General features: G+C 54.3%; 10 protein-coding genes across 10 annotated transcripts; 3 read left to right on the top strand and 7 right to left on the bottom strand.

The window, feature by feature from the left end:
* Positions 1-288: 288 nt before the first annotated feature.
* On the bottom strand, positions 289-999 carry Z517_01041 (uncharacterized protein; the record flags this gene model as incomplete). Its single annotated transcript, XM_013434003.1, has 2 exons — positions 289-855; positions 979-999. 2 exons carry the CDS (start codon positions 997-999, stop codon positions 289-291), a joined length of 588 nt encoding a protein of 195 aa, XP_013289457.1.
* A 3,033-nt stretch (positions 1,000-4,032) lies between these two features.
* Z517_01042 (uncharacterized protein) lies at positions 4,033-5,058 on the bottom strand (the record flags this gene model as incomplete). The annotated part of the gene is made up of 1 exon (XM_013434004.1): positions 4,033-5,058. The coding sequence occupies one exon, from the start codon at positions 5,056-5,058 to the stop codon at positions 4,033-4,035; it is 1,026 nt and encodes a 341-aa protein (XP_013289458.1).
* A 756-nt stretch (positions 5,059-5,814) lies between these two features.
* Z517_01043 (uncharacterized protein) lies at positions 5,815-6,876 on the bottom strand (the record flags this gene model as incomplete). The annotated part of the gene is made up of 1 exon (XM_013434005.1): positions 5,815-6,876. One exon carries the CDS (start codon positions 6,874-6,876, stop codon positions 5,815-5,817), a length of 1,062 nt encoding a protein of 353 aa, XP_013289459.1.
* A 1,068-nt stretch (positions 6,877-7,944) lies between these two features.
* On the bottom strand, positions 7,945-9,639 carry Z517_01044 (uncharacterized protein; the record flags this gene model as incomplete). The annotated part of the gene is made up of 1 exon (XM_013434006.1): positions 7,945-9,639. One exon carries the CDS (start codon positions 9,637-9,639, stop codon positions 7,945-7,947), a length of 1,695 nt encoding a protein of 564 aa, XP_013289460.1.
* A 703-nt stretch (positions 9,640-10,342) lies between these two features.
* Positions 10,343-11,011, bottom strand: Z517_01045 (uncharacterized protein; the record flags this gene model as incomplete). Its single annotated transcript, XM_013434007.1, has 1 exon — positions 10,343-11,011. The coding sequence occupies one exon, from the start codon at positions 11,009-11,011 to the stop codon at positions 10,343-10,345; it is 669 nt and encodes a 222-aa protein (XP_013289461.1).
* A 264-nt stretch (positions 11,012-11,275) lies between these two features.
* On the top strand, positions 11,276-12,016 carry Z517_01046 (uncharacterized protein; the record flags this gene model as incomplete). Its single annotated transcript, XM_013434008.1, has 1 exon — positions 11,276-12,016. One exon carries the CDS (start codon positions 11,276-11,278, stop codon positions 12,014-12,016), a length of 741 nt encoding a protein of 246 aa, XP_013289462.1.
* A 313-nt stretch (positions 12,017-12,329) lies between these two features.
* Positions 12,330-15,665, bottom strand: Z517_01047 (uncharacterized protein; the record flags this gene model as incomplete). Its single annotated transcript, XM_013434009.1, has 1 exon — positions 12,330-15,665. One exon carries the CDS (start codon positions 15,663-15,665, stop codon positions 12,330-12,332), a length of 3,336 nt encoding a protein of 1,111 aa, XP_013289463.1.
* A 1,608-nt stretch (positions 15,666-17,273) lies between these two features.
* Positions 17,274-18,393, top strand: Z517_01048 (uncharacterized protein; the record flags this gene model as incomplete). Its single annotated transcript, XM_013434010.1, has 3 exons — positions 17,274-17,682; positions 17,780-18,158; positions 18,327-18,393. The coding sequence occupies 3 exons, from the start codon at positions 17,274-17,276 to the stop codon at positions 18,391-18,393; spliced, it is 855 nt and encodes a 284-aa protein (XP_013289464.1).
* Positions 18,394-18,487: 94 nt separating this feature from the next.
* Positions 18,488-18,706, top strand: Z517_01049 (uncharacterized protein; the record flags this gene model as incomplete). Its single annotated transcript, XM_013434011.1, has 1 exon — positions 18,488-18,706. One exon carries the CDS (start codon positions 18,488-18,490, stop codon positions 18,704-18,706), a length of 219 nt encoding a protein of 72 aa, XP_013289465.1.
* A 298-nt stretch (positions 18,707-19,004) lies between these two features.
* Positions 19,005-20,907, bottom strand: Z517_01050 (uncharacterized protein; the record flags this gene model as incomplete). Its single annotated transcript, XM_013434012.1, has 5 exons — positions 19,005-19,276; positions 19,447-20,221; positions 20,292-20,463; positions 20,563-20,807; positions 20,863-20,907. The coding sequence occupies 5 exons, from the start codon at positions 20,905-20,907 to the stop codon at positions 19,005-19,007; spliced, it is 1,509 nt and encodes a 502-aa protein (XP_013289466.1).
* Between the last annotated feature and the right edge of the window lie 581 nt (positions 20,908-21,488).

Raw genomic sequence — 21,488 nt, forward strand, 5'->3', positions numbered from 1 at the left:
ATTGCTCATCCCATCAATCGCGCCCTGTGACCTTTCCGTAGCTTCCCCTCAAATCCGGCTTCAGTCGCGCTGTTTAGGCTTTGCTTGAAGTCCGTGAAAAAGAGAAGAGAAAATAAAGAATATGTGAAACCGTCGAATATGCTCCTATATACACCGAGCCGCTGGGGGAGCTGGGGAGCTTGAGGAAATGTACATCGTGTTGGTGTTGGTGGCGATGGAAATGATGACAAAGGCGGGGCGAGGACATCACAGGGGACTGATATAGAGTCCTTTGGAAAGGGGCCATGATCACTCGTAGAATTCATCAGCCCAAATGTCCTCCTCAATGACGTCCTCTTCCTCATTCTGCTCGACCCACTCGTGCTGTGCGATGGTCTCGTTCTCGGGCCACCAGCTCATGGGCTCTGACTCTTGCGAGGACCTCCGTCTGTGGACGTCTGGGTGGTGGGGGTGCTTCTCATGCTCGTGGTGAACTTTGACTGGGCTGACTTCAACGAAGCTAGGTCTCCGCTCACACCGTTCGGCGGCTTTGGTCATCGCCTCGGCCGAGGTCGCCGACTGATCCATAACTGGTGGAAAGGTCGCCTTTGCGTAGGGCTTCTCCAGAGCCGGCGTGGACGGGGGCGGTGTGGTGCCCGTGTTAAATGTCTCCGAGGGCCTGACTTTGGCCTTTTTCACCATGGGCCGTGCAGCCTTGTCGGTGACGGGTTCCAATGGCAAAAACTCGGTCGACAGCGACGGGGCTAGGTAGAGGAAGTCGCTGTAGTCGGCTTCATTGTAATTGGGCACGTAGCCAGTGGTGGTGCCGACGTTGGCCGACGTCGGTGCCTTTTCCGTGTGTTCTGTGGGAAGATTCTGTGTAGGCGTCACAGGTTAACCATAGCACTACCAAAATGGGACGAGGGAGGTTCCCATTGGATCTCCATAAGGAAAAGGAGTTTCTTCGGGGGATCACTATAGAGGGGATGGTAGACCTACCGATGCTGTGTGGGACATCATCTTGAGACTATTGGATTTGATGAGCTTTGGTTTGTTGGTGTTGGTGTTGGTGTTGGTATTGTTGGAGGGATGCAGTAGACAAGTGAGTTGACTGTGATCTGGTCTTTCTTTCCTGGCATCAAACGAGTTCCTTTGGCCATTTTTATGTTCGGAATCTTCCTCTATGGTCCGATATGTCTCTGTAGTATCCAAAAGGGGTGGGATTGAGTAATTGGCGAGAATGATACACCTCAGCCCAGAAACTAACTGCAAGTCGCTCAGACACGTCAGGGTACAGAGGGTGCTCAGGTTACTTGGCTACCGGAAACCGCCGTATACGGGAGTCAGTGGTGGTGGTGGAGGGAGGATGCAGGGTGGTGGGTAGTGGTGCGAAGTTGGTGGTTCGGCGGTTGTCGCGTGGTGGTGTGACTGAGTGACTGACTGAGGGACGGACACTGTGGACATTCCAGGCTCTTCGCGTGGCATTTTAGGCTTTAGTCTTGGCATTTCCTTTTCCTCTCACGCGCGCTTGAAAATGCCGCGTAGCCCATGGCAGCTTCTATTGGTTGATAGGGCTAAATGGATGACTAAGAGGTAAAATATTCGGTACTTGTGTATCAAATTCCTCATGCACTGACCGGTATCACCACCCATCACCCGACTTTTTCTCTCACCTCACACTCTACCTTGGACTTGTTATCTCTTCTATCTTCCAGCTGCATGATGAAATGGCCGCTTCTCGACACTCAGTTGACTCGTCTTTTCGTGACTTCCATCATGTCCTGTGAAATGCCATTACTCCTTCTCCCGTCCATTGCGCCATATCGTGCACGGATCGGGCGGCCAATTCTTTCCTGAAACTTCCCCCCCAATACCCCGGATTTGCACCTTCGTCCCACCCGGTTTCACTCTCACATCCATCTCCGCGCTTTGTTCCCATCATCTGATGCTTAAAGCTCAAGTCTCTCTTGGTTCCGGCATGACAGCCTATCGGAATCCCGCTGATGGTGTGAGTCTGACCCCCGCCCTCTGCGTGGCCAAACGTCCACTTTACCACATTCATGGAAAAGCCCATTCGGAAGCCTGAGTCGTCCGACGGCGAGCGCTCGGCCGTCAAGTGATGCTGTTCCTTTTGGCGGGGGGGCTGTGCCTGGTTCACCCAATCGTCATACGCATCCCGTGTACATTTCGTCTCGTGAAGTGGATGTGTATTCGTTCCCCTCAACATCCGTGGTCGTCCAGCTACTTCTCTAGCGGCAAATCCGACCCGGCAAAAATGTCTCTCTCCAATCATGTTTGCTAATCCCCCCATACGTGCTTGGTATAAAGACATTAACCCAGCCGCTGGGGTTGACGACTAGAGTACGCGAAAAAGATACCATGCAATAACCCCAGATACACCAGAAATGGTTGAGATTCCAGTTATAGTGACTCCTCCAGACTGCAACCCTCTCACAAACAGTCCAGATAACGAAGAACAGGCCCATCACTTACACCAAGAGCCTGATTTTTCACCCGCCATACACGAGGTGAAACAAATAACCACCTCGACAGTACTCATGCCTGTAAACGCCACCGACACCATGGTGTCAGAAGGCACTCAGACCGAATCACCAAAGCAAACCCCGGGACAAGAGGTTTCGCCTGCAAGGGCGTTTAGTCCCGGCTATCCATTGAGCCCAGTCCGCTCTCACTCCGAGTCCTCGGGGCCCAAACCTCACTTTCCACCTTGGAGGGAACTCCGCCACCACATATACAACCCCCATCCCACTCATCCAGGAGCATTTTATAACGAAGGCAAAGTCGAGGGTCACCTCTCCCCTCCCTCGCCTCCTCCAAAGTGCCCCATGACGCCCCAGGCCGATCTATACGACGGCCAGTCGCCCTCCAACTTTGGCATGCAGTTTGACCGGCCCACCATACCACATTGGAGAAGGAACATCAAGCCAGCCACGTGTGCTCAGAACTATGAGGACCACAAACACCGCATGCTAATGGAGTGGTTGAATAGGAGGAACTCCGTGTGAGCCCTCTCTGTATACGTACCCTTCCACAGGCGTGGGCATCCTCCTACTGAGGGAATTGTCCCACGCTTGTTCGAATTCGAGAATGGATATTGCGATTCAATGTTTTGTCTTGGGGGCAAACTGCTAAGCTCTGCTTTGCACGGAGTATTTCGACAGCAGTATACCACGCTGTCGGGCGTCTTTTATACGGGAACACCAACACACACCGTACCACACCGCACTGCACCGCTCACACTGGCAGGACGCCCCAACCAGCGACCTGGCAACCATGCCCCCCTTTTCTCTTGCTATCGATATCACCACTACCATTTTTTGGAGTGGGAACATTACGGTTAAGGTTATTAGGGAAGGAACACCATTCATTGTGCTACTTGACATGCATGGCGGCTTTTTGGTTTTTGGATGAAGGGGGAGATTATGAAAGCATTCGTGCTTTATCGAGATTGTAACCTTCAAGCAGCATTGTTGGCATCGGTATCGGCATCGGCAACGACTTTGCATCGGGATGGGCAAAAAGTTACCATAGGTCCATAATTCTGGTTGGAAGGCATTCCCTGCTTAGTGTTTATTTCTCTTTCTGTCTTTGCTCACCGTCTCGGCTGGCTTGGTGGAGGGTCTGTTGGTGGTTGGTTGATCAGTCAGACAGTCAGTCAGCCGGCGGACGGGTTGGGAGGATGTATTATCTATCACGTTCAAGGTTGAACTCACTACATTGTAGTGACCACTGTATAATATCAACGTCATCCGTAATCTTCATGTCACATATAGATTTTGTATCATATGTATCAGATATATATATCTACAGCCAACTATTTCTCACACATCCCATGCTCTGCCACGCCATACAATGCCCCATACTCTCGACAGTCACGAGATCCACGACGGAGTTATGGTCTGGTCTGAATGTGGTTCGCCCCCCTTTTTTCTACCACTACTAGCCTCGACTTCTTTCATCTCTTTTTTTTTTCTCCCGGATTTCCACCACCCTCCTCCTCCACCACCTCGCCCTTAAAAAACTGCGTTTCACTCAGAAAATAGCAACCCCGTTGACCGGACTGGCCACACCACCGGGGACGTAGCAGGGGACACTGGCGACGAAGAAGCTCCAGCGGCGCTGACGGGCGCACTCCTTGCTGAGGGCCTCGAGGTCGAGCAGCTCGCCAATGTGACACCCCCAGCCGGCGAGGAGGACCTCGTGCATGCTCCAGTCGTAGGGGGTGGGCCAGCGCTCGAAGCTGGGGTGGTCGGACGCGACGGCGGAGAAGTGCTCCCAGATCCAGCGGAGGACCTCGTCGGACTGCTCGACACCGCCCAACCCGGGGGGGGACATGGAGGTCAGGCGCTGGATCTCGGCCTCGCCCTCGGGCGTGCTGACCATCTTGTGGTAAGACTGGAAGAAGCCCGAGCGGACGATCAGGATGTCGCCGAAGCGCGGCGTCGTGTTGTCCTGCCACTTGAGCGTCTCGAGCAGCCACTCGAACTTGATGGCCGAGGTGTGGAACTGCTTGAACGAGTCACCCACGACCTCTCGCCCGGGCCCTTCGTCCATCCACCGCCGGAAGTCGACGAGGATGCCGCGGCCCATGACGCCGCCGCGCTCCACGGTGTTGTGAATCCCCAGGATGTTCGGGTTTTTGGCGCCCTTGGCCGACGCGCCCGCAATGTCCTCGACCGTGGTGTCGTTGTAGAAGCGACCGGCCTTCTGGTACCCAAAGTGGCGCAGGCCGTCCCACTGGGTCGAGCTCTGCGTGTTGAACGACCACGTGTCGTCGTGCACCACGCGCGGCTTCTTCTGGTACACGTCCTTGACAAACACCTGCCGCCCGAACAGCGGCTTCTGGCCCTGGAAGTCGAGCGGCGCGTCCAGCGGCACCCGCGTCCCGTTCTTGATCTCCGACGCCGCCGCCGCCGCCACCGTCTCGGGCGTCTGCCGGTTCAGGAAGCCCAGCTCGTCCGTCTCGCCGTACGCGCCCCACGCGTTGAGCCGCGCCGCCGCGTCGGCTTTGTTGAGTGGGAGCGACGAAAAGGGGACGGGGGGGCCGGCCGTCGACATGATTTTTTCGTTTTTTTTTTTGGCTGTCGCGACGCGCACTTTACCTTAGGAACTTCTAGGTCTGGTTATATAGAAAGTTAGGGGGGTTGATTTGTCTTTCGAGGATTTTCTTTCCTGAGAGTACCTAAGTACTGAGTACTGCCGCTGCTGGTCTTGGTAGAGGCAGGGGGTAGTTGTCGTGGTAGTGGTTGGACGGGCGCTGGCCACCGGATTGGAGTTCCAGGAAATACCGAGGACAAAGGTACAAGACTCTTGCAAACCAGAAAGAACTTTGTTCTGCTTGCACAACTACAACTGAGACTTGACACAAACGACGTTCAGTGAGAATAATGGTGATTCTGGAAAAAATCGAAAAGTAAAGTAAACCCCTCCCCAATCCACCTGGTGACCACCCCTCTCGTTCCCCCCCATCCCCCTCGGATGGCCGCCTTACTCTGTACCTGGCCGTCGATTTACGACATCGAGGTATACCTCGTGTAATAGTTGCGTACCTAGGCATGTACCCGAACAATCCCAAGGGACTCAAGAATTATTTGGAGAAGTGATCCACCCCAAAACGGCCAGCGCCCGATAAACCCGCCTTTATGTTTGCTGAAGCTCGGCATATCAGCCGGCCGGGGTAGAAAGGGAGAAAGAAGTGTGAGGAGATATCAGTGCCGGCACCGGCAACCGGCAAGCTCTTCAATCCACTTCTGATGTCGACAAGCGGGGTCAGATCTCAGCAGTCTTCGATATTAGCCATATATCACATGCTGCTCACATCGCTACTGATAGTGCCAACAGTATATCTCCAGCTAGCTCTCCCTCTTGGCTGAGAAGCTGCATGAAGGTCCCCGAACTGATGAACAAGTCGCGGTGGGTCGCGAGGAACTGAGACAGGACTCTTCGGAGTACATGCGGGCTTTTGGCAGACGGGGGACGGTTGGGGGTACTGTTGTACACATATTCCGTGACCTCGCAGATGGTAGTAATGCTTTCCTCGTCCAGTGGTTCTTGGGTCAATTTCCGGTACATTGTCATCAAAGCAGATTGCAACAATGCTCTGACCTCATAGACGTCTGCGAAGACTGCCAGTCTGGCTGTATCGAGTAGACTAACAGTCGCCGGACGTGGGAAGGGGATGATGTTCTCCATAACTTCTAGAATGTCTTTCACACGAGTGGGTATGTTGAAATGGAAGTCTTGAAGCTCATCCAGGTGCTCAGGGAGACTGAGCTGTAGTTTTTCTGCACCACCTTCTGCAAGTTGTGTGGTCCAGGCGGAGAAAACTTTCAAGTCTTGCAGGCATACAGCGCAAAAAAGGCCCTGTACGTATTCACCCTTTTTCGAGCAACCAGATACAATGCAGTGAGCTTCCCACTGCAGGCTTTGAAGCTCGTCCTCCTTGCATTCGCCACATTGCGGGAATGTGAGGGAGAATTTCAGCTCCGATGTTCTGCGACAACTCTTGCAACTGAACTTCTTATGCTCTTTCGCCAGTAGAAGTTCGATAAGCCTGCTTGTTGACGTTCGTTTTGTCGATGGAATGTGCGTGCTTGTTTCGTTTCCTGGCGTGTCGTTCGACGAGAGGTAGGCGTACGCAAGGAAATGCTCGAAGGTTCCTGGATCGACTTCTGGAAGCTCTGCGTATCTTTCCTCACCCTCTTTGAACGGCCCTTCTACGAGTTGGCGAAATACTCTGGAATGTGAAGAAACAATATCTGCATGGACAACGAAAGGTATCTTCGAGGGTCCGACGTGATAAGTGAAGACGTTCTTATTGAATCTATTGCATTCATTTTGATTGTGATCTTCCTCGCGAAACGGTTGCGCATTCATTTTCCAGGAAGCGTAATTGCAGTCATTGAGAATCGTGGGCGCAGGCAGAAAGTGCGGCGATATCGTGGCATTGTTGGATGGACGTGTAACGTGATTTGAGCCTTTCTATGAATCTTCACCAACATTCGCACGGTTGCCAATCAATGGGTCTTCAAATGCAGTTAGAGATCGTCGCCAAGTTGGGGGCACACGAAGGAAGGCAACTATGGAAGAAGCGTTTTCAGCCTTTTCAAGGACTCGACCGGTTGATGAACGCGAGGGGCAGCTCACTTCCGCAAACACATACCTTGTTGAAACGTTGAGGTCTGTGTGTCTGTCCATCGGTCAATGCTTGGATTGGAGACTCGAAGTGGTTGGTTGGTTGATTGGCTGACTCGGGCTTTGATCCGACGACGTACATACATTGTCGAGGGAAACCTGACCCATGCCTGGCTTGCTGGGAAAAAGAGGAGCATCTACTCGTAGGTAGAGAAGGGGTGATTCAAAAACAGAAAGAGATAGAAGTGCGTGAGATTCAAAGTGGGAAAGGGAAGGCATCGCATGCTTTGCTATCTATCGTGTCATCGACTGTCCATCCATCCATCCACCCATCCCTCCCCCACCAAAACAGCTTTGAGCCTTGAGCGTTGGAAGATGCTGAGACCCCAATCAGCATTTGTGCATCCATAAAAGTACAATACGAAACCAATTTGCCCATCAATGAACCCAGCAAACCCAATAAACCCATCCACATCATCCCTGTGCTTGTAAGACCTGATCTGAGCCTCTCCAACCAGACCAAATCATTCGCTCTGTGGCGGAAAAAAAGACATTCTCATGCATCTCACTTTGACCCTTTCAACCACCACTGGGTCTGAATTATTACTGTTGATACACAGCACAGAATCCTCTTGATGCAGTCCGAAAAGATTCCCCAAGCAATTTTTGTCAGAGGTTTTGTGTTTGGCCCCGACGAGAAACTGTATACCATAAGACTTTTTGCCCAAGGCATGTTGGAGTAGACTGAAAGCTTTGTGAATGGCCTCAGCTTAGCCCCAGCATGCTGTCAGAGCCAGTTCCTCCCTAAAATCAAGCCGCATGCCCGTTGACCCCATTGACCCCATTGACCAAAGGAATGGGAACACCTGCAATGACGCTGAATTGACCACCTGCACCAGCCCAGACCAATTTCTTGTCTCTGACGGCTGTGTTGTCAATCAGAGTGGCCAGTTCCACGTCGTCCGAAGTGCCCTGTCCCGTCTGGTAGGTGGTACTGAAACCCCATGAGTACGCCTTGCCATGCTTGTCAATAGCGATGCAGTGATCAGAACCAGCCGCGGCCATGAGAGCCTCAATCTTGGGGATTTGGGTGGGAACAACCAAAATTCGTGGGTGGCCAGCCGAATCGCGCACAACGTCATCTTCTGGAAGCTCTTTGACATTCAACCCCGACTGATTGCCGTCAATTCGTCCCCAGACCAGAAGTTCGCGTTTGTCCGTGACAGCGACAGTGTGGTGGGACCCTCCCTGAATACATGTCACTTTGCCAAACTTGCCGCGAAGCGTCTCAACAACAATAGGCATGTGCACGTCGTTCCCTTTGGTGTTGCCACTCTCGTCGAATTCTTTGGGAATGCCCGTCTGCCCAAAGTTGTTCAAACCCCAAGAATAGACGTCGCCATTCGCCTTCACGGCAAACGAATTGTATGCTCCTGCCCCGACGTACTCGATTTTCTTGAGTGTACCGATGGCCGTCGGAATCAGACTGTTCGTCGCTCTCCGCTCCAAAATCCGGCGACCTAATTGGTTCTGTTGCCCTGAGCCCCAGCAATAGACAGCGCCATTGCTCTGCAAGGCAAGGACGTGATTGGCACCAGCTGCAAGCTGGGTAATCTTGCTGAGCCCTTTGATCAGCTTCGGCCGGAGCTGTATCAGTGTGGTAGGATCAAAGCCAAAAATGCCTTCATTGGAGCGAAATGTGCCCCATCCGTACACATCTCCCTGAGTTGTGAGAGCAAAAGTGGCACTGTCAGTACAGGCGACTTGGCTGAAGACGACGTCTTCAGGAATACCCGAGAGGTCCACTTCCCCGGGTGTAGATTCCTTTGGGTTCACGGCTGTTTCCGAACCGCTATCCGAGTCGGAATCACTGGCATCCTCGTCATCAATATCGCGAAGACCACCATCCCAAGCAGTGTCTCGACCTAGTGCACCCTGGTCATTGACACCCCAGGTCAGAATCTTGTTGTCGTGGGTCAAAGCCGCAGTGTGCATCCCGCCAACCGACAACGCCACCACTCCCACATTATCCGGGCTGAGGTTGGGATTGTATCGCGGTCTCTTCACTTCCGTCTGACCTTTGGCACTCCCGAGACCAAGTTCTCCAGAAGAGCCTTCTCCAAACACATATACATTGAGTTTTTCAGTAGGCGGCTGGTTGATCTCTGCCTTGGTTATCTTGGGCTTTTTGGTTCCAGTCGGTTTTGCTGAAGGAGCAGCTTTTGGCTTGGGCGGTGTGGGTTCGTCATCAGGAAGCAGTCGCACTCTCTTGGAATCCTTGGTCTGATCTTCATCTTCGACCTCCGGCTCCGCCTTCCGCTTGCTTGTCTTTTTTGCAGGAGCGTCTGAGACTAATAAAACAGCTTCAGGGGATTTCCTGGCGCGGGCGGTGGTTTTCTTGCTCGAGGTAGAAAGTTGGGGTTTCGCCTTCTTCTTGGGAAGTGGCGCTAACTCGGTTGTTACTTTCCTCGGGTGGGATAGCTTGCGGGCTCGAGTGCCAGACATGTTTGATCTCGTCGGTGACGCGACGCAGGGGACTCGGACGGTTAGACGAATACAAAGAGGGGCGATGAGTTGCTCGGTACAAACTGATAGAATGACGAGAGGTGCTCGCAAGAGAAGAGATTTCCAAGCAAAGAAAAGAGCCCTGGAAGAAAAGGGAGTGAATACGGTCAAAGGTACGAGGTAGTCTGAGGGTAATTCGGTTGAGGCGAGTAGGTGTGCTGGTACCAGAAAAAAAGTTGTTAGCGCATCGATTGTTATGGTTGCCAATTGGACGTGACACGAGCGCAGCCGCACAACCCGAAATTCCGCGTGACTAAGCAACACGAGTGCCTCGAGTCCGCCGCCTAACATCTCCTGACTCTACAATGGATTCACTACTTGTGCCGAGTACAGTCATGATGAATACAGAGTGAAAATGGTTAAAACATTATTTGTGAGCGGTTGTCTCACGTTCGCACACAGAACATGTTCCTACAAGTAATGGCGAAGGACTCTTCTGCGAGCCACCCTTACAGGCCCGTAGACATGCCCTCCAGCCAGATAATATGATACAAATTGGAGCCAGCTTCGGTTGTCTTCGACCGTGGAATCAATCTGACCTCCTGCTTGCTCAGCTGTTGTTCCTTCCTTCAAACACCGTCACGCAGCAGACAATATCGTCTTCTTGCGGGGACAAGTATCTTGATGACCATGCCTTCTCCGTTCAGACAACAGGCTTCAATTCTCGGTTGCCTTTGGCGCGGGGATTCGGCGCGTTCTCGTTTTCCTGGATGTAGAATCGTCGGAGCAACATGATGGCTTCTTTTCTGAATATCCCTCCATAGCTTGGATAGCCCTCCTCCAGACCTTTATCAGAATGAACCGGCAGCACACTCCCGTTCCCACCAAATCGATCATTGCCACACCCAAAGTAGACACAGCGAATGCCGTACTGCCTCAGGGCTGAAGCGCACATGATGCATGGTTCAACCGTCACGTAGAGATCCGTCTCCTTGAGTTTTCGGGCTGGCATCTTGGAGAGAAATTGTGCAATGGCGAGGAATTCGGCGTGGCGAGTGCCGTTGAGAGATCGGTTGGTGTCATTCATGCCTCGAGCAACGACTTCGCCCTCATGAACCAGAACACATGCAACAGGAGTTTCGCCTCCGCGGAGTGCTTCTTCGGCAACATCGATGGCTTGACGCATGAATCCCTGGTGGAGCTCGAGGTTTTTGAGAACTTCAGCATCAAGTCTGTCCTTGTCACTTTTGGCCTCGGGCTTGCTGTTGCTGGTTGTCATCTCGTCAGAGTCTGAAAGGTCTAGGAGGCCCGTGTCAGTGAAGGGGTAAAAATCAGAGCCTCCGGGCCCGGAGAGGTCCTGGAGGAGGTCCATGGCGACTACATCTTGACTCACTGGAGAGCAAACAGGAGAAGAATCTGTAAATGTCGTGGTGGATTTCTACTGCCTCGCGCCACCTCGTATTCGGGTTAGTTGCCCTTTACAACAAAAGGCGGCGATGGGTGCGGGTTGGTGATGGTCAGGACTAAGCGTGGAGTGAACTGAAGAGCTGAATGTTTGAAGGGAAGATACAAGTTGTTTGCTGTCACCATCATAAAGTGGTTTTTTTTTTCTTTCGGTGCGTTGTGACTGCCAAAGATGACCTGTCGCAGTTTCCTGCTGGTGCTGCTGGCCGTTTGCACCTGCACTGTCCTGGCGGCGAGCGATGCCGCAGCCTCTCAACTACCCAAGTCGGTTACTTTGTCGTACGAATTGATCGGATCTCCCTCAGTCAAACCGCTTGTTACTATATTTTATGATCCGAAGACTTCTAAGCACGCTTTGTCTTCATGGACACCTCCATCTCTCGAGTCACTCCAATCGACCACCCCCGAACCCACCTCGTCGAAGCTGCTTCGGATTGTTTTGCCTAATGGTAGTTCTACTGTAACAACCCTTGATACATTCGGCAAGGATGTCCACCAGAAAATCGATCTCTGGATATCTCCAGACGACGGATCAGTTCTCTCTGCCTCGGTCTCGGGCCTTTCACCACCCCCGTTGACCGCGGAAGAAGAACGGTATCAGAAGAAAGTTGAAAGAGCTAAGGCTAAGGGAAGGCCCATACCACCTCCGCCTCCGGTGCCAAACACAAAGAAAGCAAGAGAAGAAGCAGCCAAAGCAGCAGCTCTTCATGAGCCCATCAAAGTCAGCCTTATCACCTCCGGCGCTGGCCCCTCACCTGACCTCGCAACTCGGAAACCACCTCAGGTTGATGCTGAAGGCAGAGAGATTGTGCAGGAAGAACAACAAGAGAAGAGCTTCTTCCAGAAGTACTGGTGGGTGTTTTTGATCGCTACTATGCTTATGATGGGTGACGGTGGAGGAGGAGATAAATAAAACCCCGAAGCCAATATCTTCGACCTCTGCAATCATGGATCTCTGACTTCGAATACCGACGAATGTCCAACAAGCTCTTGTTGTTCACTAACCAGGAGTACTACAAGACCAATCCGAACCCCCCAAACCGGCATCTTGGCAATGGACAAGAGGCCCAGATATGTCAACTTATGATCGTCCGCCAGTGCTGTACACGAAAAGACATGCCTATACCAATTATTCCAGACTCACCAGGCAAACCCATTCGCCAGTCAACCTTCCGATCAGAAACACACCGTATGCATCCAATGAACTCCAAAATCTGCCGTCGCAGCTAATGCAGAATATCATCTGGAAGCTCGCAGTACACTCGCCTACCTCTTCCCCAGACACTGAGATCCCAAACTTGTAAGCCTCTGTCAGTCAGGACGATCAATTCATTCTCGGCAACCCTCCTCCGTGGACTCCTCTTGCGCCGCGGCTCCGATTCCCTTGTGTGAGACAACTCTGGAGCGGTCGACACACCACGTTCCTGGTCTGTTTTTGGTGGGGGCTCGTCTCTTCTCCCTCCAGCTGAAGCTTCCATTACCTCAATTTCCTTGCCTTTGGCTTGGTCTACCTCTGCTGAACCTGCAGCTTTCGGCTCAGGAGATTCAAGGACTATCGTGCTTGTGATGCCGGGGTAGTCGGGAGGACGAGCAATATGTTTGATCTGTCCGATCAACTTGGACTGCGAAAATGGTGCTGGGGGTATTTCATACGAGACAGCTATCATTGCCTCCTGGATTTGGGTAGACGTAATCTCGGAGCAGGTGGGAGTCTGTAAATCTGATATCGGTGACGATTGGTCGTGGTACTGTGGTAATCCAGAGGGTTGCGGTCGATCGTGTGGACGAAAACTTCCAATAGCTACTGACGTTCCCGAATTGTCGGATCTCTCACCTTCTGCAATTTCCTGCTGTGGAGTCAGCGAGGCCGTGTTGTTGCTTGCTACATTCTCATTATCGTTCTCCTTTCCTTTTTCCTTGTCCTTGTCCTTCTCTTTTTCCTTTTCCTTTTCCACACCTCTCGTCTCATTCGCTAACCCCTGCGCATCTTGTCCTGTTGCGTAGACGTCTCCCACATCGCTGGCCGCCTCTTCGTCGACCCGGTGTGGCTTTCCCAACGACCAGCACATCTTCCGTACCACGGCTCCACCGTCCATCTTCAACACGAGCGGTCGGAGCTCAATAGTGCGTTCAAGAGGCCAGCGGCTCTTCACGTGCGGGTAGAAGCTCACTAAGTCCGCGAGCGAGAGCGAGGTGGACGTGCTCGAGGCGACGGATCCGGGTGCCTTTGGTGGGATTGTCGGAGCCGAAGACGCCGGAATAGGTTCATCATTGTGGTTGTTGTCGTCACTTTGAGGGTTGGGATTGTGATCGCCACCGGCCACGTTTTCCGCCGTATTCAAGACGTTTGCGTCGTTGTCCTCGTGCTCGCTGTCGCTGCTGCTCTCGCTGCTGCTGGTGCCTGTGCTGCCGGCGCCGTCGCTATCGCTGTCCTCGTCCCACGCCTCCTCGCACAGCGCCCGCGGGTTCAAGGCATACACCAGCACGCGATCCCACTGTGCGACGGCGATGCGCTCCCCTCTGGGCGATATGCTTATGGTGTCCAGCCCCGTCAGCGTGGTGCGTTGGGGAGCCCACCCCCACAATCTGGCGGCGACGCGCAGGTCTGTGCCGTGCAAGGTATCGGCGTCCGTGTCGTCAGCGTCTGTGTCCAAGTCGGGCTCATCAGCGTCGGCCTCGGAGTTGTTGTCCGTGTCATCGTTATTATCGTTGTCATCGTCATCGTCATCGTCGTCGTCGTCGTCGTCATCGTCTTCTTCCACTCCGTTGCCGTCCGAGGCCATGACGACGTCCGGGTGGGGATTGTCGTGGGGTTGGACGTGGACGACGTTTGAGTGTCGTCTCCTCCGGGACGGGCGCGGCGGGCGGGGCAGGGCGGGCAGGTCGTCGTTGAACCTCGAGTGGGAGCAGAGATCGTAGAGGACGCGCTCGCGGATCTGCACGATCGTGAGGACCTGCGGGCCCGTCTCGGTGACGAGACCACCGCACGTGTGAATGTGGATTGTCGGGAGCTTGGCCGTGCCCACGCAGAGGATGTGGCTGACGCACTCGACGTCGGGCGGCGCGACGAGGTCCGAATCCGCGGTCGTCGTCGGTGGCGGGAACGTGGTCGTCTCGTGGGTGCTGAAGAACGGTAGACCCAGCGAAAAGTGGTTGCCGTCGATGGCCGTGTGGGTGGCCCGCCGGACGCGTCTGCGCAGCATCTTGAACGCGTCGTCGGGCGGCGGAGAGAGAAGGGGGGTCACGGAGGGGCTGTAGACGCGGCTGCGGACGGATTCGTTGGCCAGCAGCGTCGTGAACGGCACGGTCGACCCGGGGGCGTAGAGGGACAGGCGGCGGCCGTCTTTGAAGAATGCAATGGCGCGCGGTCGCAGGGGGAAATGCAACAGGCGGAGATCCTGCCCGCTGGGGTGGCGGCCGGTGCCGTTGAACTTTTCGCGCACCGAGGTGACCGTGTAGGTGATTCCGCTGCCGTCGGCGTCGTCGTCTGCAGTCTCCCGGGCAAGGCCGACCCGCTCGCCTGACCGGGACGGGTAGATCGGGCTGAGTCGGTCATAGGGGTAGAGAACCCAGACGCTGTATTCGCCCGGCTCGTAGCGCGGGAGGCGGTCGGCCGTGTAGAAGCAGACCGTGGCATCTGACGTCGGGGTCAACGTATCTGGGAGATCCCACAGAATGGCGCACTGCAGCCGGTTGTTGACCGCCAGGTGGACGGGGACCAGAACATTGTCGTTGATCGACTTGTGGGTCGGTATGGGGAAGAAGACGGGCCGATCACTCCGGAACATGTCATAGTGGAGGAGATGGTAGTGTACACGAGAGGAGGAAGACGAGGCTTTGGGGTGATTCCTCTCCTGCAACGAGGGAGTTCGATCAGACCGAGGACATCGATGCTTGGCCGTGTGGCTGTCAAGAGTCTCTTTCACAGATGGCTTGACCGTCGTCGTCTCGGGGTGGGACGTGTCGTTGGCGGGATCCTCTTTCGGTGGTGTCCAAGCGTACAACACACTGATGTAGTGGCTCTTCTGGACGGCTTGGATGATTTTCGCACTCCCATCTGCGTACGGCGACTCGAGGCTCTCACCGGGTAACTCGTTGTGCCAGTTCAGTCGGAGTCGGAGGCTGTTCTTCACGACCAGACACACGTTGTTCCCCCACTCACTCTCGACGCCGAGGCACGATGCACGCGCATCGATGGTGCCCAACGTATGTTTGGGAAGGTCCCAGCTCCGACAGTCGGCGGTGAAATTGACTCCATAGAGATGTGAAGTGGCGCGTTGACGGAAGATGAGGAAGAGCTCACTGGTCGGGATCGACCGGTTCTCCAACCCTAGCTTCAGGCCGGGGACGTGGCGGAGATGGTAGAGGATGACTTCCCGACTTTGCGACGCCAGTGAGAAGAATCTCAGGTTGACGTGGATCAGCTGGAAGAAGGTCGGGGTGGTGCTGAAATAGAATATCTGCTGCAGGATTTCCGAAGGGACGGAACCGAGGGTTGCCGTTGCCGTTGCCGTTGCCGTTGCCGTTGCCTTGTGCCGCGAGATGAGTGGTTGGTCTGGCATCCTTGCTAGGCCTTTCCCCTCGCTCACATCGCATTTGGTAGGAAGATGATAGGTATATAGGCGGATTTGAAACTCTCTCGATCAATGTAGATCGACGGCTTGTCCTCGACTACGTCTGCCGCATTACATGAAGCGCTTTGTAACCGCCGCTTTGAAGTCTTGAAAGATCAAACAGAAACTGTCTTGGAGTTTACACCGCCCTCGGGGAGCCAAGAATGTTTGTGCAGACGTAGAGTTAGATGGAGCGACGGCTCTCTGAGGACCTGAGAGCGACGGTCACAAAGAAGTTTACAGGGTCAGACGACAAGAGTTGAAGAGGAAGATCACACCCACCCACGCCTGGACCCAGCTCGAACTGGCACGACTGCCAGTGATAGAATAAAGTCTTGGGGTGATTGATGCCTAAAATTTAATGGCATCATCTGATTGGTCTCTGGGGGTTTAGGTTCGCTAGACTCACGCTGGTGCCATAATTGTACTTACGTGTATCCACAGGCAAGGCTACGAGGCTGGTAGCCACGCCACTTGATCAGATCCCCAGCCTTAGCGCTTGCATGCCCTCTTCGAGTATTGGAGAGACATTCTTCCCATCCCTGAGAGTCCCTGGATCGCGGCGCATTACACGGTGCATGAGTAGCAAGAACTTCCTTTCGCATACCTGTTGACGTGGCAGTGGTAAGAGCTCGTGCCAATTGTTGAATTTGTGTGCTGGTGGAGTATCTCTCTGCACAGGTCTATGAGGCTCGCGGGAAGAGGTTCGATGTACCCATGCTCTCTTGACAACAACTTGAAGGTGTCTGGACAAAAAGATCGATCTGGAAATCACAGAAATGTAGCCCCTATTTTTTGTCTAGCCTCGCTAAGACAGCCGATTTAAGAGGGATCATCCATAACATACCTCTACGACCTCTCGACAACTTGTCCTGACAATGAACCCAGCTCATGAACAGCTTGCCAACGGTAGGAGAAAATCGTCGCTCGATGCTTCAACGTCCAGAAATGAATCAAGTGTGTTCTCTGCCTGTTTGTGTTACCCGCCAACACTAGAAATTCTCTTGTTCAAACCTTGTTTTCAACATCATCTTTTTTTACAGCTGGATCTCGGGTAACATTCACAGAGAATGTCACGAAGAAATCGGCACAAAAGGCATCTGCAGAAATTTACATCTCGTATGTTTTGTCACATTCTGCGGCGGACAGAGTTGAGCCCGAAGAACCAAAAAAAAAAAGGGCGGCGGGTCACTTCCGCTGGCCGGGGAGTCACCGGGTATTTCGGCAGCTCGAGTTCAGATACCAAACATGGACCGCTTATGAGGCTCGCGAGGAGCACACCTTCCAAACGGGAGGAGAAGACAGTCACACGGTGTGGATAGTCGGGAAAAGAAACGACCAGGCTTGTGTTCTCTCACGGCCCCAAGAAGTATTGGCCGCGTCTGTAACACAATGTCAATTTAACAAAACGTCAATATATCATTCCGCGCACCTCTTCTATCAACCACCCATATCACGTGTGAACAATTCCACTGACGGCTAGTCACTACATACACACCCACCATACCTCATCCCTCCACAGGGCCGAACCCCTCGATCCAAGGCGCGGGAAGAAGGATGGGTTCGATGGGCGTTGACCTCCCCCAAACTGCCCCAGCGGCCGTTCTGACCGGCGCGTATGGAGAGCCGTACACGATCAAAGACGTCCCGATCCCGGTGCCGCGTCCTCATGACGCCCTCGTGGAGCTGGAGTACAGCGGCGTGTGTCACGGTGACGTCTACGCCCGGGACGGAGGTGGCCCTGCGCCCAAAGACCCCGTGCGACCGCTGACGGGCGGCCACGAGGGCGTGGGGAGGATAGTCGCCATGGGCACGGAGGGTCTGGACGGGTTCAAGGTCGGCGACGTCGTGGGCATCGCCTGGAGGAGCAACGTCTGCGGGACGTGTCAGGCTTGCCAGGCCGGGTCGGAGAATCACTGTTTCAACCAGAAGATCACGGGGGCGCACGTCGACGGTACCTTTCAACGTATGTGATTTTCCTTTCCCCTTGGTTGAGTTCAAGTTTCTCCTGGCTACAGTGCGAACTGACACCTTGAAACTCAAACTCACTCCTTCTTGATCAGGATACATCTCCTTTCCGACCTCCCAGCTCGTGCCCGTCCCGTCTGGCGTCTCGTCACCCAGTGTCTGCCCGATCCTGTGCGCCGGAGTCACCGCCTACGCGGCGCTGCGGCGCATGGACCCCCAACCGGGCAAATGGTGCGTCGTGGTCGGCGGGGCCGGCGGCCTGGGCCACCTGGCCATCCAGTACGCGCGGGCCATGGGGTTGAAGGTGCTGGCCATTGACGGCGGCGCGCCCGAGAAGCAGCGGTTCTGCGCCAAAATGGGCGCCGACGTCTTTGTCGATTTCACGGCGCCGGGGCTCGTCGAGACGGTCGTCGACAGGACGGGCGGTGGGGCGGATTACATTCTCGTGCTGAGTCCGCATCAGTCGTCGTACGAGTACGTTTTCCTGTCCCCCCCCCTTTTTTTTTTGTCTCTGCTAGCATTTTTTTGCCCAGTGTTATATAATCTTACACATTACACATGACGAAAAAACTCTCCTTTTTCGTGGCCAAGGAAAAGGGAGACAGGTCCCAGCTGACGCGTGTGTGTGTGTGTGTGACCCAGTGCCGCGGGAGAATACGCCAGATTCGGCGCACAGATCATGGCCATTGGGATCGGAAATCTGCAGTAAGTTCGAGATTCAAAACCCCCCCCCCCCACACCCCCCCTTCCCCCCCGGGCGGGGTTTCGTCCCGCATCTCTAACCCTGGGGCAAAATAAAAAGCATGTCCCTTCGCCCCCTGCTGAAAAAGGACCTGCTCGTCCGCTCGAACCAGACGGGCACCAAGACCGACATGAAAGAGGCCCTGGCGCTGTTCGCGGCCGGCAAGGTCGTGCCGGAGCTCGAGGTCGTGGAGTTGGGCGACATCAACGGCGCCTTGGACAGGATCAAGCGCGGGGACGTCATGGGGAAGTTGGTGGCGGATTTGAGGGGTTCTAAATAAAGGGAAGGAAAATGGGAGAGGTGAACAGGGAGATGGGAGGGAAGAGAGGGAGAGGAAAAGAGGAGACTTAAATAGGGAGATAGAGATAGATGGACAGGGAGAGCGGGAGAGAAGGAGTAGAAGTCGGCAAAGATTGATAGACTTGGATTTCGATGTAGCCGCTGGATTCTAGACTCCATCGACCCCTATCTAGGTGTCCTTGAGCGGAACAGACAAGTATATCATCCACAACCCTCCACCCCTATCTTCTCTTCCATCATCCACCTCCTCACCCAGCAAAGCCTATGATGAATTGTCCCTATTGAATCCCATCCACACGCTGTCCCGAATGCCACGTCCCCACTGCCATGGCCGTTGGGTCGGCGTTGTACTTCATAAAGATGGTCTTGAGCTCGGTGTAGGTGTTGAGGCCGTGCAGGGACAGCTCCTTGCCCATACCGGACTGCTTCCAGCCGCCGATGGGCATGTCGACGGCGCGCACGGGCACCGAGCAGTTGATGCCGACGGCGCCGGCCTCGAGCGCCTTGGCCACGCGGACGGCCCGGTCAAAGTTTTGCGTGTACACGGATGCTGTGGACGATTGGGCACCGGGGCCGAGGGGTCAGTTTATACAATTCTGTATACTGTGTATCTTTGGCTTTGTGGAGATGTATAGCAGCAGGGACAGGGAGCGAGGACAGGAGAGGAAAGGAAAGGAAGGAAGTAATTCAAGTCGGAATGGAGATAAAAGGTATACTCACAAAACAACCCAAAGTCGGTACAGTTGGCCTCGGCAAGCACCTCCTTCTCATCCTTGAAGGTATTCACAATCACCACGGGCCCAAAGATCTCCTCCGTGTAGGCGGCCGAGTCGAGCGGGACGTTTTTCAGAATGGTCGGCTCGATAAAGGCGCCCGTCGTGCCGTGTCGCTTGCCGCCGCACACCAGCGTGCCGTCTTTACTCCCTTGGTCGACCAGCCGCTGGATGTGGGCCAGCTGCTTCTGGTCGACCTGCGGGCCTTGGAACGTGCTCGGGTCGGCTGGGTCGCCTAGGGTGACTTTGGCCATCAGCTTCTTGACCATGTCGATGTACGCGTCGGCGATGGACTCCTGCACCAGCACGCGGCTGTTGGCCTGGCAGTGCTGGCCGCTGTTGTGGTTGATGCTGTAGTGCGTGTACCGCGCCGCGGCCTCGAGGTCGGCATCCTCAAAAATGATGGCGGGCGATTTGCCGCCCAGCTCCAACGAGACGTTCTTGAGGTTCGAGTCGGCCGCCATCTTGAGGATCTTGCGGCCCGTGGCCACGGACCCCGTGAACGAGATCTTGCGGATCTTCATGTGCAGGCCGATGGCCGAGCCCGTCGGGTCGCCAAACCCGCTGACCACGTTGACCACGCCGGGCGGAAACCCGGCCTCCTTGATCAGCGAGGCCAGTTTGATGGAGCTCAGCGGTGCCTTTTCCGACGATTTGAGTACGACCGTGTTGCCGCAGATCAGGGCCGGGGCGACCTTGAAGGCGAACATGATCATCGGGACCTCCATTAATTGTCAGTCAACAAATACGAAAACAACTGTAGTGATAACCACCGAGGACAAAAGAACTCACATTCCATGGAATAATCAGACCGACCACACCATAAGGCTGCCGCACACTGACGTTGAGAAAGTTTGGGGAGGAGAGGCTCGATTCTCCCAGTATATGGTATCCGCTGCCGGCAAAATAGTTGAAGACGCCCACACAAGCCGGGATGTCCATTTTCTTGAGAAGTTCAACGGGCCTTTGGGGGAGTAATGTAAGTTAGTTATCCTGACTGCACTGGCAAAGAAAACCCCCAAGCTTCAACCTGTCAAAGCTGGAAGGAGACGGCGCTGCTTACTTGCCCATGCACATCGAGTCCAACTCGGCCAGCTGGGGGGCGTCTCTCTGCACGAGCTGGGCAAACTTGAACATGTAGGCTGCCCGCTCATGGGCGGCAATGCTGCTCCATTGGGGAAATGCAGCCTCGGCGGCGTCGACCGCGAGATCGACGTCCTCCTTGGTGGCTTCATGGACATGACATATCTCTTGGTCGTTGTAGGGATTGTAGACTTTGAATGTCTTTCCCTGCTTGCCTTGGACGAACTAACCCATCTAGTCAGAGTGGTGTTCAAGAGGTAAAACCACCTGGAAGACATACTTCGTTGTTGATGAATAGTCTCGTCTCTATGGCGTCTGGGGTCATCTTGGAGATTCTTGCCCGGGATCGATAGTGTCTGATATCTTCCACGGTACAAAGACAGATTTCGCCGTCTATCAGGTCAGAATGCACACAAGCCCAATCCTCGACGACAAGGGTCCTTTGGCGATGAAGAACTGAAGTCTAGCCGCCGCCAATGACTGGTGACCGGTCTCCCGGGTCGTTCTTTAGGATAACGCCATTGTTGGTTTCTGGGTCGGGGATGAGATCCCGAGAGACCCCCGGTTACGGTGTCGGGTTTGCCAAGGCGGAGGAAAAGGGGGGGGGGGACGAGGCTGAGGTGTGTTTTCTGTTTACGATAGACGAGGTGGGCGAGGTCGATAGACCATGGACAGCAAACACATTGAGTAGTCTCACAACTGTTCATTTTCAGCATGCATGGGGTTCTCGGGATTGGACGATATTCATGTGATGTTGACAACGAGATATAGAGACCAAGAAGTGAAATCGATCACTTCAACTCGATCCACCCCCAAGAGTCCCCGGAGAATAAGCAAGGACCGAGTACCTACGAGTGTGACGGTATTTTGCCTGTCAGAAGATACCCTTGATGGAAAGCCACGGTA

Source organism: Fonsecaea pedrosoi (genome assembly GCF_000835455.1).
Source record: "Fonsecaea pedrosoi CBS 271.37 unplaced genomic scaffold supercont1.1, whole genome shotgun sequence".
Lineage (NCBI taxonomy): Eukaryota > Fungi > Ascomycota > Eurotiomycetes > Chaetothyriales > Herpotrichiellaceae > Fonsecaea > Fonsecaea pedrosoi.